This window comes from Rhinatrema bivittatum, chromosome 6 (genome assembly GCF_901001135.1).
Source record: "Rhinatrema bivittatum chromosome 6, aRhiBiv1.1, whole genome shotgun sequence".
NCBI classification, from domain to species: Eukaryota; Metazoa; Chordata; class Amphibia; order Gymnophiona; family Rhinatrematidae; genus Rhinatrema; species Rhinatrema bivittatum.
The window spans coordinates 130714741-130731375 of record NC_042620.1 but is presented as its reverse complement, the minus strand read 5'-3'; the positions used below and the strand labels follow the sequence as shown (position 1 = coordinate 130731375).

At 43.0% G+C, this 16635-nt stretch overlaps 1 protein-coding gene across 7 annotated transcripts in view; it reads left to right on the top strand.

Annotated features, from left to right (window-relative positions):
- Positions 1–16635, top strand: part of NCKAP1 (NCK associated protein 1) — a 349694-nt gene that overhangs the window by 270425 nt on the left and 62634 nt on the right. For all 7 annotated transcript variants that reach the window (XM_029605940.1, XM_029605939.1, XM_029605941.1 and 4 more), the window contains one exon: positions 9912–10009. In XM_029605940.1, the coding sequence (XP_029461800.1) occupies positions 9912–10009 (98 nt within the window). The remainder of the gene's footprint in view (positions 1–9911; positions 10010–16635) is intronic.

Here is a 16635-nt window from a genome sequence, read left to right as displayed (position 1 = left end):
GACCCTGCGACAATTATCCACAGTGACTACCGAGACCCCTTCTTCTGCACGAAGATCCACTAGAAGGGACCCTAGGAAACAATTTTATCGCCCACGCCAGATACTTTCCACCTGCATCTCGCGTTGAGGCCAACTAGACCGTCTCAGAAAACATATCCTCGACAGCCTAATACGTCCAGGCCTCAGCCACCACCGCAAACAGGCCAGGCCTCTGGATTTTGAGGCATATCCAGAGAACAGCAGTCCCTCCATAAATCCAAAACCAGATTTGCCAGTAGGAGGTCGAATTCACCACTTCATGACCAACTGGCTCAACATAACCACAGACCAATGCGTTACATCCATCATAACCCAGGGATACCATCTAAACTTCCTCATGGTACCCTCGGACTTACCACCAAATCCTCTGTGGATGCAAGAAGATCACAAAAGTCTTCTAGAGTCTGAACTGTCCACCCTTCTGGGCACCAGGGCCATGGAACCTGTTCCCCGAGCACAGCAGGGCAGAGGGTTCTATTCCTGCTAATTTCTCATTCCAAAGAAATCAGGCGGACTCTGACCCATCTTAGACCTCCACAATCTCAACAGATTTCTACGAAAAGAAAAATTCAGAATGGTGTCCTTGGGCACCATGCTTCCCCTTCTGCAAAAAGGAAATTGGCTCTGTTCTCTGGATCTTCAAGATGCTTAAGCTCACATTCCAACATTCCCATCTCACCGCAAATAGCTGCATTTCCTCGTGGGACATCAACACTTTCAGTACCGGGTCCTGCCTGTTGGACTTGCCTCAGCATCCTGTGTATTTACAAAGTGCGTGGCTGTGGCCCATCTATGCAAGAAAAGCATACACGTCTTTCCTTACCTGGACGACTGGCTTATCAAGAGCCAATCCAAGCAAGGAGCTCTCTTCGCTCTTAAGCTCACTATCAATCTGCTGCACTCTATGGGATTTGTTATCAACTACCAAAAATCCCAACTGACTCCATCTCACCTCCTGACTTTCATCAGAGCAGATTTGGACACCACAGTTGCAAAGGCCTTCCTACCCAACGACCACACAGACACACTCTCCAGACTAGCTGTATCTCTGCGCACAAAGAAAACAGCCTCAGCCCATCAATTCTTAAAATTGCTGGGACACATGGCTTCCACGGTCCACGTCACTCTTATGGCCAGACTGGCCATGAGAATAACTCAATGGACTTTGAAATCTCAATGGCTCCAAGCCATTCAACCACTTTCATCCCAGATTCAAGTAACCCACCAGTTACGTTTTTCACTTCTCTGGTGGACAAACAAACTCAGCTTGCTAACAGGTCTATCTTTTCAGCAACCAGTTCCACAGATAACTTTGACCACAGATACATCCACCTTGGGTTGGGGAGCTCATGTGAACAATCTTCAAACTCAAGGTACTTGGACACAGCTTGAAGCAACGTTTCAGATCAACTTCCTAGAACTTCAAGCTATACGTTATGCTGTATATGCGTTCAAGGGCTGCCTTTCATACAAGACTGTTCTCATATAAACAGACAACAGAATTGCAATGTGGTACTTGAACAAGCAGGGTGGCACAGGCTCTTATCTCCTCTGCCAAGAAGATGTGCAGATCTGGGACTGGGCCCTTGCACACTCCATGTATCTACAGGCCACTTATCTGGCAGGCATGCAGAAAGTAGTAGCAGATCGCCTCAGTCGACAATTCCATCCCCACGAGTGGTCTCTGGATCCTGTGGTAATGACCAGAATCTTCCAACGCTGGGGTCAGCCAACAATAGACCTCTTTGCATCCGTACTGAATCACAAAGTAGACAGATTCTGCTCCCTGCACAGGCAACAAAACAAGTTAACCATGGATGCCTTTGCTCACCCCTGGAACACAGGCCTCCTATTCGCGTATCTCCCGCTACCGCTGTAGCCAAAACTCTCTTGAAGCTAAAACAGGACAAAGGGTCAATGATACTCATAGCCCCATATTGGCCTCGACAAATATGGTTTCCGATGCTTCTCAATCAGAGAACCCATTCGCCTGGGCACAGCGCCCACCTCATAACTCAGAACCAAGGCATTATATGCCATCCGACCTTCAGACCCTATCCCTCACAGCCTGGATGTTGAAAGCTTGATCCACCAAGCTTTCAACTTATGTCTCTCAAGTGCTTGTAGCCTCACGAAAACCTTCCACATGAAAATCCTATCGTTCTAAGTGGAAAAGATTCACCACATGGTGCATGCAAAAAGGTATCTACCCCTTTTCCTGCCCCACACCATCTCTATTAGACTATCTCTGGCACCTTTCAGACTCTGGTCTCCAGACTTCTTCGGTGAGGGTACACCTGAGTGCTATCTCAGCGTACCACAAAGGATTTGGGGGTGCCCCGGTAACAGCGCAACCCCTTGTGAGTAGATTTGAGGGGCCTACTACAACTCAAGCCCCCTCTACGGCCACCAGTCACTGAATGGGACCTAAATGTAGTTCTTAGAAAGCTCATGCGCTCCCCTTTTTAGCCTTTGCGCTCCTGCGATGTTAAATTTCTTACATGGAAAGTTCTCTTCCTAGTAGCCATTACATCTGCTCGAAGGGTTAGTGAGTTACAAGCACTTGTTACATACTCTCCCTATACCAGGTTCTTACATTTATTTATTTTTATTTATTTTGAAAGCTTTGTATACCGACATTTGTTAAGAAAACATCACATCAGTTTCCATAGAACAATAAATAGCCAACAGGGCTTTTCAATGAACCTGATAAAATAAGCTAGGGAGGGGGTGAAGAATGGAGGGGGCGGGGAGGAGGGGGGAGCGCGATTAGAGGGTGCGGGAAACCAAGGTTATGCTGTACATATAGGTTAACATAAAAACATAGTTAAATACAATTATAATTAGCGTACATGAGAATTATAGTTAATACAAGTATAGATAATGTACATTGAAAACTCGGAGGATAGAGTTAAGAAAGGGGTATTCGGTAGGGGGCCTAGGGGGGTGAGGGGAGGGGTAGGGGGTGGAGGCGGGTAAAGGAAAGACGGTGTGGTAGGAATAGGGGGCTCATGAGTAGGATCGGGCGAACAACCAGGTCTTGAGGTTCTGTCTGAATTTCTTAGTGCAGGTTTCAAGGTGAAGGTGGGTGGGCATAGAATTCCATAGGGAGGGTCCAGCTAGGGATAACGCACGTTGTTTGGTGGTTGTTAGATGGAAGAGTTTGGGAGAAGGTGTGTTAATGTTTGCAGTGTAGGGTGCTCTGGTAGGTCTGGAAGAGGAACGTATGTGTAAATATTCTGAGAACCAGAGCATGTCTGGATTGTGGATGGCTTTGTGAATAAGTGTGAGGGTTTTAAATTTAATTCTGGCTGTGATGGGGAGCCAATGAAGTTGTTTGAGGATAGGTGTGATGTGAAAAAGCAGGCCTTCCTCTCCAGGAACGAGTGAAGGAGCACTCAGTAAGAGCCATGGCAACCTCAGTAGCACACTATCGTTCAGTACCGATTGCTGACATCTGCAAAGCTGCAACATGGAGCTCTCTTAACACATTTGCAGCACATTACTGTCTGGACAAGGAAGAACGTCAAGACTCTGCCTTTGGCCAATCCGTCTTGAAGAACTTATTTCCAGTATAATACCAACTCCTTCCACATCCAATCTGTTGTGATTTTCAGGTTGCTTCATTTTTCCCAACAGTACGCCAGTTGTTGTGCCTGTTGAACAAGTTGTACGCTGTTGGTCCAACTTAAATATGAGTCAGCTTGTAGCATGCTAATCACCCATATGTGAGGACTACCATCCTGCTAGTCCTGGGAAAAAGCAGAGTTGCTTACCTGTAACAGGTGTTCTCCCAGGACAGCAGGATGTAGTCCTCACGAAACCTACCCGCCACCCCGCGGAGTTGGGTCCAAAACGTTTTATTTTATTTTTCGCTCGCACCTTTTGCTACAAACAAGACTGAAGGGAGACCCTTGTGGTTACAGGGATCATGGCATGCTGGGCATGCTCAGTGTGTCAGTCAAAAGTTCTAGAAACTTTGACAGAAAAGTTTTCTGTGATAGGGCTCCGTCCAGTGACATCACCCAGATGTGAGGTCTACATCCTGCTGTCCTGGGAGAATACCTATTTCAGGTAAGCAACTCTGCTTTACTCACTAGGAAAGCAGAGCTTAAGCTATGATGCAGCATTCTTTGGAGGCAGCCCTTACAGGGACCATTCCTTCTCTTACTGCTTTGGAGTCCTCTTCTGTAGCCTGGGCCATAGTTTCAAGAGAATTTCTTAAATGTTTACAAGTCTTTAGCATAGAGCACAGTTCGGTCCCAGGATCCATGAGCTTTTCCAGCTTCAGGGATAGCAGGAGGCTTGAGTAGAAAAAGGCCCAGGAGGGATGAGGAAAGGAAGGTGCAGGAGATATTCTTTCTGACTCGGAAGATTCTCTGGACAGTTTTAAGGAGCTGCAAGTCTCTGCTAGTGAGGAAGAGTTAGAAAAGGGAGAGTATCCTCCTGAAGAGAAGGATGGCTCTTCTGTGGTGAATTCTTTTCAGGAGGAAGAGCTTGTGTCCTTAATTTCTCAGTCCTTTTGTTGGAAAATAACAAGGAGGAGGCTTACGCCACGGTGGAGGAACCCATGATTGGTCAGCATTAGAAAGCCTTTTAGATTGTTTCCCATATATAAGGTAGTGAAGGATATGATTGTCCAGAGATAAATTTAAAGGGGTTTCATTTGGTAGCAAAGTTATATCCCTTGGACCCCAAGGAAAAAGAGAAGGTTAGATTTCCTAAGGTAGATGCACTGATCTATTCAGTGATTGAGGACTACGAATCAAGTGGAAGGAGGTGCTGCTGTTAAGGACTTGCAGGACAGAAAGATAGAATCTGTGTTAAAGCAGGCTTTCACAGCTCTTGGGTTGACACTTCATATTGCATCTTGCAAGCTGTTTTTTGCAGCACATTCAAGAGGATGTGGTAGGAACTGGCAGGGAGATTTTAGGTAACACCTCCAATTTAGATCCAGGAGCAACGTATCTGGCAGATGCTTCCTTTGATTTGGTACAAGTGACAGCAAGCGGTATGGCGTCCATAATGGCGACAAGGAAACTTTTTTGTCACTGCAAAGATGGTCTGCGGATTCCATATCTAAGACTGATTTAACTAATCTTCTTTTAAAAAGTCAACTTTTGTTTGGAGAGGATCTGGAAAAGATGGCCAAGGTTTGTAGTGAGTCCAAGGTACCGAGACTTCCAGAAGACAAGCCATGGAACTCATTTTCTCTCTTTCGGTTCATAATAGGTTTCGTGATTCCAGAAAGCTTAGGCAAGGTATTTTGTTGATAGTGAGTCTTTTTGTTTTGCCAAGAGAGGTGGTAAGGATGGATCCTCTGGCTCAAGTCCCTCGTGAAGTTCCCAATGAGCTTTTGCAGACCCAATCTCCAGTTCCGGAGATAGGAGGACATCTATCAAAATTTTATTGGAGATGGGCCCAAATTACATCAGACCAGTAGATATTAGAAATCATATGGGACGATTACTCTCTGGAATTCTCCCGGCAAATTTCAGATGTTTTTATGGTTTCCCCTTGTCACTCCACTGGGAAGCAGGAAGCCATAAGAATGACTCTTTAGTGGCTCATCAGTTTGAAGGCAACAGTGCCTGTACCAAAGCACCAGTTAGGGGCTAGGAAAATATTCTATTTACTTAGTGGTTCCCAAAAAGGAATGGATTCTTTCAGCCCATTCTGGATCTCAAACAGGTCCTGATAGTGACTCATTTCAGAAGGGAAACATTGCAGTCAGTCATTCTGGCAGTGAGGCAGGGAAATTACTGACTTCCTTAGATCTTAAGGAGGCTTATCTTCATAACCTTATATGGCGTGTTCATCAGCGGTACTTCATTTCACAGTGCTAGGGGAACATTTTCAGTTTCAAGCACTGTCCTTTGCTCTAGCTACTACTCTAAGGACCTTTATGAAGGTGATGGTAGCAGTGGTGCTGTAAAAGGAAGGGATTTTGGTGCATCCTTATTTGGAAAACTGACAGATAAGGGCGAGGTTGTAACAGGAAAGTGTAGTGGCCACCTAGAGGGTGATGCAGTTTTTACAGGAGTTGGGTTGGATAGCAACTTCTCCAAGAGCAGTTTGCATCCTTCTCAGACCCTGGAGTATCTAGGAGCCCAGTTTGACACAAAGGTGGGACATGTTCGTCTAATGGAGCAAGGGGTTCATAAGTTATGACATCAGGAGTCCAACTATGTGGCGTTACCTGCAGCTTTTGGATTCTATGGCAGTGGCATTAGATCTAGTACCCTGAGCGAGGGCACATATGAAGCCTCTTCAGAGAGCCTTACTCTCCAGATGGGATCCTCAGTTTCTGAATTATTTCATCAGGTTAAAGATGCTGGAAACATAAGAACATAAGTTACCATATTGGGTCAGACCAAGAGTCCTTCAAGTTCACACCAAAGGTCCATCAGTGGCCAGTCCAGATTGCAAGTACCCAAAACATTGTTTGCAATGGTGGTTAGATTCCAAGAATGTTGAATTAGATATGGATCTAAAGTCCTCAGCATGGGTGATGGTGACAGCGGATGCCAGTTTAGCAAATTGGGGAGCTCACTGTGAGGCAAATGGCTCAGAGACAGTAGACAGAGAAGGATGTGAAATGGTCCATCAATCATTTGGAAATCAGAACAATATGGTTAGCTCTATGGCACTTTCTACTCCTTTTAAAAGGTCAGGCAGGATACTGTCAGACAATGCCACGTCTGTGGCATATGTGAGCCATTAAGGAAGTGTCAGAAAAGGTGAAATTGCTGCTTCGTTGGGCAGAGAAAAGTCTGAAGGTGATTTCTGCCTCGCATATAGCGGGAATAGGAAATGTACAGGTGGATTTTCTTTGTTGCAGTGTTTTAGATTCCAGGGAGTGGTTGCTGTTTCAGAAAGCATTCAGTCAAATAGTAGACAGATATGGTGTCCCACTGATGGATGAGATGGTGACCAACAAGAATGTGAAGGTAAGGTCCTTTATCAGTCAGAAAAAGGAGAAATCATCCAGTCTGGATGCTATGATTCAGGATTGTCCGTCATAGGTGGTTCTGTATGTGTTTCCTCCGTGGCCTTTGATAGGGAGAATAATTCAGAAGATTTCAGACTTGGTAATTCTAATAGCTTCAGACTGACCAAGGTGCCTTTGGTATGCAGATCTCATCAGGTTGTTGCACAGGAAATACTTTTGGTTACCATTGTACAGATAATTGCTCTTACAGGGTATGGTTCTTCACAAAGACCTGGCTCAATTTTTGTCTTATGGTCTGGCCCTTGAAATAACTCATCTTTGAAGTGGCTAACCTAACATGAAAGGCAAAAATTAATGCCAGCTTTTTTTTTTTGTGCTCTCTTAACACTGAGTTTACTAGTTACTTTTGCTTGTGCTGTAACTCACTTACTTTGCCATAATTAAAAAAACAAACCAATCTTACCTATTATAAAATGTTTACTGTAAGTCTGTGATTGGCTAGATTTGACTGACTGGATTGTACGGTATGCTTTGAATGCATTTTTCATTATGGTGAGATGTGGAAGGACAACATGAATCTTCACACATCTTCCTTGTCTCCCCCAGAGGGATGTTCCCTGAGGGAACTGTTAGCTGTCCTCTCTCAGGCAGCTTTTATTACTCAATTTGGGTTTTTTTGGGGGGTTTTTTCAGAGCACACTGTGTTGCAGGAATGCATACACAGCATATCTTCACCTTATGAGCATTACTGATTAAAAAAAAAATGCCCAACTTTGGGTTAGCATAGGGTTTCTTCTATTGGTTGTGGCAGGCATTCCCATGGCTCCTTAGTGCCAGAGAGGGAGACAGACCTTTCATGGCCCCTAATGTTGTAAGCAGACACTTCAATCCTTTTTTTTTTTTTTTTTTTTGTTAAATTCTGGCACATAAAGGGGATTCTTGGACAGTCCTCCAACTCGGTGGAAGAACGAGTATTTCTGCTACTACAACAAATGTTTTAGATGGTTTTCTTGTAATCTGCTAAGAACAGAAGTTCTAGTAATAGGTGGAATAGAAATTATTTAAATAAATAAAATCAAAAAAGATTATTCCCAGAAGGTAGTAAGTACTGTTCTAAAAGCTAAGAAGCCTTCTACTTCCTTAGCCTATGAGAGAGCTTGCAGAATTTTTGAGCATTAGTGCACCAGTAGACAGTTAATGTCTATGGCTGTTTCGGTGCCAATTATTCTGAATATTTTGCAAGAGGGCCTTTCTAAGAGCTTGGTGCTCAATTTGTTGAAGGTGCAGATTGCAAGCTGTTGAATGCTATAGGGGAGATGTGTTGGGTAGGCCCTTGTCCTCCCATCCAGATACTTTGTGTTTTCTGAAGAGGCTCAAACATATTAGATCTCTTGTAAAGATGCCCATTCCATCTTGGGATCTCAATTTAGTATTATCCTTCTTATCAGTTCTACAGTTAGAGCCTATTGGAGGTATTTTGCTGAAGTTGCTTACATTAGGGACTTTAATTCTGGTGCTGTATATGTTCAGCCAGAAGGGTTTCAGAGTTAAAGACATTGTTTTGTAGGGAGCCATTTTTATAGTTCACCAAGAATTTGGTCAACATTTTTATGGTTCCCTCTTTTATTCTGAAGGTGGTCTTTCTATTTCATTTGAATCAGGCTGTCTGCCTTTGTTTAGTAGGCATAGAGTTGGAGGATTACAGATTACTTCGCTTTTTGGATGTGTGGAGAGTTCTTTTGAGATACCTCAAGGTCACTGTTGCTTTTAGGAGATCGGATCATCAGTTTTATACAACTGAGTTATAAATGAAATGAAATGAAAACCAAGGCTTCAATAGCTGATGGTTTAAGGAAATCATTACAGCTGCATATATGGATAGAGTTAGGGCCTTACCCAAGCATGTTAGAGCATATTGCACGCAATATTCATGGCACAGCTACGACTGGTTTTTCTGCTGGAAATTTGTAAAGCAGCTTCTTAGTTTTTCTGTACATTACTTTTCAAAGCATTATTGCTTGGATGTGAGGGCCAGAGAAGATACCTCATTCACCTCAGATGCCATGAGCATATTTGGTAAGATCCTGTCCTGTTCAGGAGTAACTTGGGTACATCCCATCCATCTGGACTTGTCTGACTGGACGAAGAGGAAGGAGAAACTTGTTCTTACCTGATGATTTCCTTTCCTTGAGTCCAGTCCCCTTCCAGTTCTGCCAAACACTCTTGCTTCCAGTCAGATTCCGAGATGAGAAGTGATATCTGTACTGTTCGTGCAAAGCAGATATGTTGATTTCATGGTTGTAAATAGTTTGTTCTACTTACCTATTTTTCTACTTGTCAGTTTTGTTTAGACTTGGAAGCTGCCTGGTTTAAAAAAAACTAAGTAGGAAATTAGTTTTCCACATTTAGCTTGTTACAGGTAATACTGGCAGGCTGAAGTCTGCATAGATGCATATAATGGGTGACGTCAGTGAGCCTTTTAATCTGTCTCCATCTGTTGGTCGGAGAGTATAACCTGGTCTGACTGGAATCGAGGAAAGGAAATTACCAGATAAGAACACAATTCTCCTTGTTTTGCTGCACTGGTATCACTTTATATCCCTGCAGCAATGCTAGCACACAGTTACTTGAAAAGGTGTGGTTTCTCTCTAAAGTACTTTTAGCTGTGCAAACAATAGAGGACATTTGGCCCTTTTTTTTTATCCTTTAGTTATCATGACACATGGTTCTTAGGAACGTATCGAGGTTTGAATAAGCTATTAGAATAGTTTGCTGCAGTGTACATTCTGTGTTGGGCAAACAGATGTCTTGTAAGCAGACCATTGTCAGGAGCATAAATTTGTAAGAGCAGCATAATTCTAGATGTGATATTGTAGAGTAAATATCATGGCAAGATTGATCTCTTGTTTTCCTTTGCCAGAAATGAGGGCACTATCAGAACTACTGGGTCCATATGGCATGAAATTCCTCAGCGAAAGCCTCATGTGGCATATTTCCTCACAGGTGGCTGAACTCAAGGTATTTGCATTTGTATATTTACTGAATAAGTACATTAGAAAGCCGTTAGACCTTGTGCAGGCCAATCGGAGACCAAAATCCAATGCATACACTATGCCAGAACATGAAACATGGAAGTACGTAACATACTTTGATATCTATTCATTTTTAACAACAAGAATGTTTCTCAAAGGTGTGTAGTGCTGCTTAGGAGCACTACACCAAGAAACACTGTAGAGCTTAAAAAGTGGACTAAGTCCTTGCTCCATGGATCTTAAATCTTATGTCTATCTGTACAGTAATGTGTATAGTGTTTTAGAAATGTTAAATGGCAGTAATAGCAACAAAAAAAAAGTTGTTTAGTTCTCTGCTTTAAAGTTATCAGTACCATGTAAATTCTATGAAGTATTCACCTTCCTGTTTGTTTGTTTTTTTTAACTCTGTTTTGTTTATATAAACCCCTTTTATGCAGTCTCTGTAAATAGGTAGTGGCACTTCTTGTTGGGTCAGACCAGGTCCCATGACACAAAATAGGTGCAAGAATGCATAAAGCTATTGTGATGTCTTCATGAGAGTAATTTTCAAAGCCCATTTCTGTGGATATTTACCTGCAAAAATGGAATTTTTGAAACTTGCTCACCCTGTCTTCTAGCAAAGTTACATGTATGGTGAGGGTAACTTCATCCACAGTGAGGGGTGGGATTTTGTACTTGTACATGCAAGTTTGGATTTTCAAACATATGTGTACATTTTTGTGTTTTTTGGGAGCTTTCCCTTCTACCATCCTCTCCCCACCACACACAATCTCTCTGACTTCTACCATTCTCTCAGCTGTCTGCTCCGAAGCTTGCCATCAGGAACAGTGCTGCAGTGGAGCCAGTAGCCAATAAGTTGTGCAGCAGTGCAAAGTTGTGTGGGTACTTTCCCTGTAAAAATTGCTTACTAACAACGTTTCCCTTTGAATATTTATGCAATTTCATGGGTAAAAAGAAGCTGTGACCTTTGTATGTCTGGGCGGTTTGAAAATTGCCCTATTTGTATAACTTGCTATTTCTAGACCAGTATCAGAAGACTGGAATACTGGAGGTATTAGATGAACATTGAACAGTCTTTGAGTTAACATTGGAAAGCTTCTCTCAGATACTCTACAGTGTTATCGAATTTTACCTTAGTGCCTATTTCCATTCATTGCGTTCTATGCTTTTGTAAGTACTTGGCTTAAGATCTTCTATACTTAAACATTTGTTTTTGTTTTGGCCCAGCAGTTTCTTCCTTCTCTGTTGGACTTCCAGTTCATTTGGAGCCAACCTATACTGGGCTATGACACCAAGAGCCTTCATTCACTGGGGGCGCGGGGGGGGGGGGGGAGGGGAAGTCTGGGTTTTTTTTTTAAATACCTGCATCTCCCCCTTTCTTGTTTCTCAGCAATTGCTCAACAGTGCTCAGCCAGGGGTCACAGACCATGGCAGCGTTTGGAATCTAAGTCTGACCACAGGTTGTTGCTCTTGTGCCATAGACAGGACTCCTTCACCTTGGGCTCCACAGCATCCCTAGTGCCAGCTGGCCCGAATTGCAGAGTCCATGACTGGGAATTGAACCCAGGCCTCTTGTATGACAGCACACAGCACTGCCACTGAGCACATGTTATAAAATCCCGAGCGGCACATGCAAGGGGGTGGGGGGGAAATATCGCAGAATCACCGGCGACGAGATCGGGGCCTTCCCCAGTTCCCTCCCAGTCCGCTCCAATTAAGGGGCGGACTGGGAGGGAACTTTCCTCCCCCCTACCCTAACCTCCCTCTCCTTCCCACTCTCTAAAACCCTTTTTTTTTTGTTACCTTTTTGTTTTGCAAGTTACTTCATGTCGGGCCCTAAAGTAACTTGCACACACCGGCAGTCAGCCGGCAAGCGAGGCTCCGGGACAGTGAGGAATGGCGCTGTCCTGGGTCACCCCAGCCCACCCCCTTTTTGAGTCCTCGGCACTTACACACGTCCTGGTTTTAAAATTGGCCCGGCATGCGTAAGGCCCGGGCACGCCCATAAACCCCGGGATTTACGCGCGCCGGGGTTTTAAAATCCGGCCTTTAATGAATCAGGTACTAAGTTTGTACCTGAGGCAGTGGAGGGTAAAGTGACTTGCCCAAAGTCACAAGGAGCAGTAGAGAGATTTGAACACGGGCTTCCATGGTTCTCAGGGTTATTCCTCCACTCCAGTAAACCCAGTGTTGTCAGACTGCTGATATACAAGTGTGAGGAGCCCAGTACCATTTAGTAATTGGCGATATTTGGAAATAAGCATCCAATATTTCCTAAATTAAGCTATTTCAAAATATTCAGGCAGCTGGTTTCATATTTATTTGGAAGTTTTCTGAACTGTGCTCTCCCAAGCCATTTTATGTGTCTGAAAGGTGATGTTGGACAGGCCTTTTGGTAGAATAGATAGGTTTCTCTACACATGTGATTATATGAAATACATTGTCCAAACAGATTTATTTATTAGACTTCTTATAGATTCTGTTTTTATCTCATAGTAGCTAAACAGCAACTGGTTCAAGTTTTGTTGATCTGGGGATTAAAAACAGAGGCAGGAGAATTTTTTTTATTCCATGCAGCAATGAAAATTGGATAATGGTGTATGCAGAATTAAGAGCATAATAAATGTTGAAGATTCAAGATTTTCAGTTTTCATTCAATAACACTAGTTTTCATATTAAACCACTTATATGCCAAAATCTCTGTTCACTTGTTTGAAGTTTTTTTAGTGCAGGTAATCCCATTATATGACCTCAAATTTACCAGGCAAGAACACCACAACACAATTCCTGTGTTAGCTGGAGCTCATAGGAACCTCATTATTGGAAATGAGGCATTTAATAGGGATGTGAATCGTTTTTTGACGATTTAAAATATCGTCCGATATATTTCAAATCGTCAAAAATCGTTAGGGCCACGATACAATACCAATTCCCCCGATTTATCGTCAAAAAATCGTAAATCGGGGGAACGGGGAGGGCAGGAAAACCGGCACACTAAAACCCACCCCCGACCCTTTAAATTAAATCCCTCACCCCTACGGAAAACGATTCGCGGCAGGAGATCGTTTTCCGGACCCCCGCTGGACCCCCAGGGACTTTTGGCAAGTCTTGTGGGGGTCAGGAGGCCCCCCCAAGCTGGCCAAAAGTCCAGCGGGGGTCCGGAACGACCTCCTGCAGTCGAATCGTGTTGGTCTATGGCCGCCGCCATTTTGCGCTGCCATTTTGAAAAATGGCGCCGGCTGAAGACAACACGATTCTATTGCAGGAGGCCGTTCTGGACCGCTGCCGTTCCGGACCGCCGCTGGACCCCCAGGTAATTTAAGGCATTGGGGGGGGGGGTTCGGGAGGGTGGGGGATTTAATTTAAAGGGTCGGGGGTGAGTTTTAGGGGGTTTTAGTGTGCCGGCTCACGATTTTCACGATATTTTAACCACCCAAACGATAACAATACGATTCCCTCCCCCTCCCAGCCGAAATCGATCGTTAAGACGATCGAGGACACGATTCACATCTCTAGCATTTAATAATGTAAGGGTATAAAAATATAAATAAAAAGGATCATCATTTAGAAAGTACCTGGCAGGGTTTTTTTTGTTTTATTTTTATAATTTAGGCCTCTGTTTTTAGGTTTTAACTGATATATACTGCAACATCTCTGATGCAAAAAGAAAAAAGTAAAATTGAATAAATACGAAACACATTGCCAAACCCTTTGCTTGCCTCAAAACCACTGCTATGTCTTCGTGCCTTTTCTGCATTGATGGCTCTTCAGCTGCACAAGTTCTTATTGCCAAAAGACTGCCGACTCCACTGCAGCACTGTTCCTATTGGCAAGTTTCAGAGCTGAGAATTGAGAGCATGATAGGGATCAGAGAGATTGTGTGTGGTGGGAGACAGGCCAGTGGAAGGAGAACCCCCCCATGTAGCTACACAAAAATCTAAAATAGCTGAAAAGTAAATGCCAAAATAGAAGCCCTTATTCATAATATTGAACCAGCATTGTTTAAACATTCCCTTTTAAACTACAGCAAATTTGTGGAAATCTGATATTAAATTTGCCCTAAATATGTTGACTACTTTATTGGTAACACAGACTGAGCTGCACTCAGATACAATTTGTAGTAAGAGGAGAATAAGCATTCTCCTTGAATGCTTGGTTTATGCATATTCTGAGGATTTTTATTCTAGGGAGATAAGGAGAAATGAGCATGATTGCCCATGCTTTGGAGAGAGCCCTGTGCGCCATAGTAGCCATGCCCCCAACATAGCTTCCTGTTACTGAGCACCAGTGGGCTAGAAGTCGCAGGCCATAGAAGAATGGAAGATAATTTGAATACAGAGACAAATGGTCTGGAGAGGCCTCTTCTCTTGATTCTTCAGTCTGGATTCATACTGCTCCCCTCTAGGGTCAGCCTTGCTTCTTGTTTAATTTTGATGTTGCAAGGAGCATTGCCACTTAGCTCACATGAGTGGCGTACTGTCAGGCTTTTCCAAAATGGGTAAATATTTCCTTTCTTATTTTTATTACTGCTATTGCTATTTTTCTGACTTATGTTGTAATTTCCATTGTATTCTCTCTGATATATATAAGGTGGTGATTGAAAATTGTTTAAGCCTTCCCACATATGGTATGATAGTCCCTCTAAATATCATCCTTTCCTTTGATAACTCACATCTTGAATGCTAAGCTAAAAACCTGGGAGGTAAATGACAGAATTTCCCATGTGAGAATTTTCAGCTGTTTCTTGGTTTAGCTGATTTTAATTCCTGATAGTTTGTTTTCCAGTGATGTGTATCATAAAAGTTGTAGTTGACTTTCTGATGTCTTGGGTTTGCTGTGAAGTTCTTAGGGTTTTTTTGTATTTGCAGTTATTTTACATGTTTACAGATGATGGTTTGTAGTCTTCTCATCATCTTTTATGAATGCAAAGTAGTGATGGGACATACTTTTCCAATGATATTTGCCATGATGCTGTCCGTTTTAATACTAAACAATCATTCTGTCAACATTTCCTTCAATTCTTAGCTCAACTATAGTGAGGCTATACTGAAGCTTAGTTTTATTCACTCACAATAGACAAATCCTTTAGAAAATTTACCCCTGCTTTTTGCTTCATTCAACAGTAGGTTACCCTGTTGCTTGAGGGTCACATTAGAGCTTATTCAGTCAGAGCTGTGGCATTGACAATGCCTAACTTTCTTTTCCACTTCTCAACATTTGCAAGACAACCACTTAATGTTCATTGCATGCTTTTTACAAAGCACTCAAGCTTTGACATGTCATTGTATTAGGATTCTGGGTTTGACTTGGCTATGATACAAAGGTTATTTCTTTTTGGAGTACCCTACTCTAGTTTTCGATGTTTGTCTTTGTGCCTAGGCATGCCTTTTATTTATTTTTTTTTATTAGGAATTCTTGTAATTTTGACTTTTAGCAACAGTAGATACTTGGTACATTGTCCTACAAAAGTTAGTTTTGTGGTGCTGCTTTATTTAAGTTCTTTTTAGAGATGACCGTGTGTATTTCTCTAAATGTGTAGACACTTTTAAAACTGATTCTCTTCATATGAAACATTATAGTACTTTAGAGAGCTTACTGTTCACTTGTGGTAATGCATTCCTTTTTTGCTTTTACAAGCTCAGTTTTCAAAAGTTGTATATTGGAGTTTTAGATTTAAAATGATTTTTCCTGAACATACCCAGATCAGTCCAGACAAGTGGATTTTGCCTCCCCACCAACAGATGGAGTCAGAGAAACAAAACTTTGAGGCACTGCTACATAACAGAGGGTGCCACCTGCAGTTCCTTCAGTATTTCTCTGACTCCAGTAGATGGTAGAGGTGCAACCTTGTAGTCTGAGATTAAGAAAGAGAGAGAGAGAAATTGAAGTAGGAGAATTTTAGAGGAAGCTCTCTGTGTTAGGCTCCTTGGTGGACCTTCCCTCCAGGCTCATCAACCTGCCACTTTGGTATATATCTTCAGGTCTGGAGGTTGTTTGAGTCTTGGTGACTTCGGAGACAGGTGCATCCCCTATCAGTGCAGGTTCCTCTCATTTAGGAATTTGTGCAACAGGGCTTGTCTAAGGCTCTCTCCTATAGTTCCATTCACGTTCAGGTGTCAGCTTTGGGCTCTCTTAGGGACAAATGGCGAGGGAGGTTCTTGGCCTCGTTTCCGGACGTGGTTTGTTTAAGTGGTCAGGCATTTGCGACTTATGGTCCGGAAGTTATGCCCAGTTTAGAGTCTTAATTTGGTCTTGCAAGTTTTGTGTGGGGCTACGTTTGAGCCTTTGAGGAGAATGACGCTGAAGGCAGTGTTCCTTGTGGCCTTCTGTTTGGCCAGACAGGTTTAAGCGTTACAGGCTCTGTCTTGCAAGAATCCCTTTCTGTGGATTTCCCATGACAGGGTTTCCTTGTGGACGGTCCCCTCTTTTTGGTCTAAGGTAGTGTCCTTTCATGGATTCCCCTAGGGGCAGGGAGCTGCATCTTTTGGATGTGGGGAGAACTCTGTTGTGTTATCTGGAGCTGTTGAGTAGTTCCGGTGCTCTGATCACCTTTTTATTTATTTATCTATTTATTTATTTATTTATAAGCTTTTATATACTGAAGTATTGGCG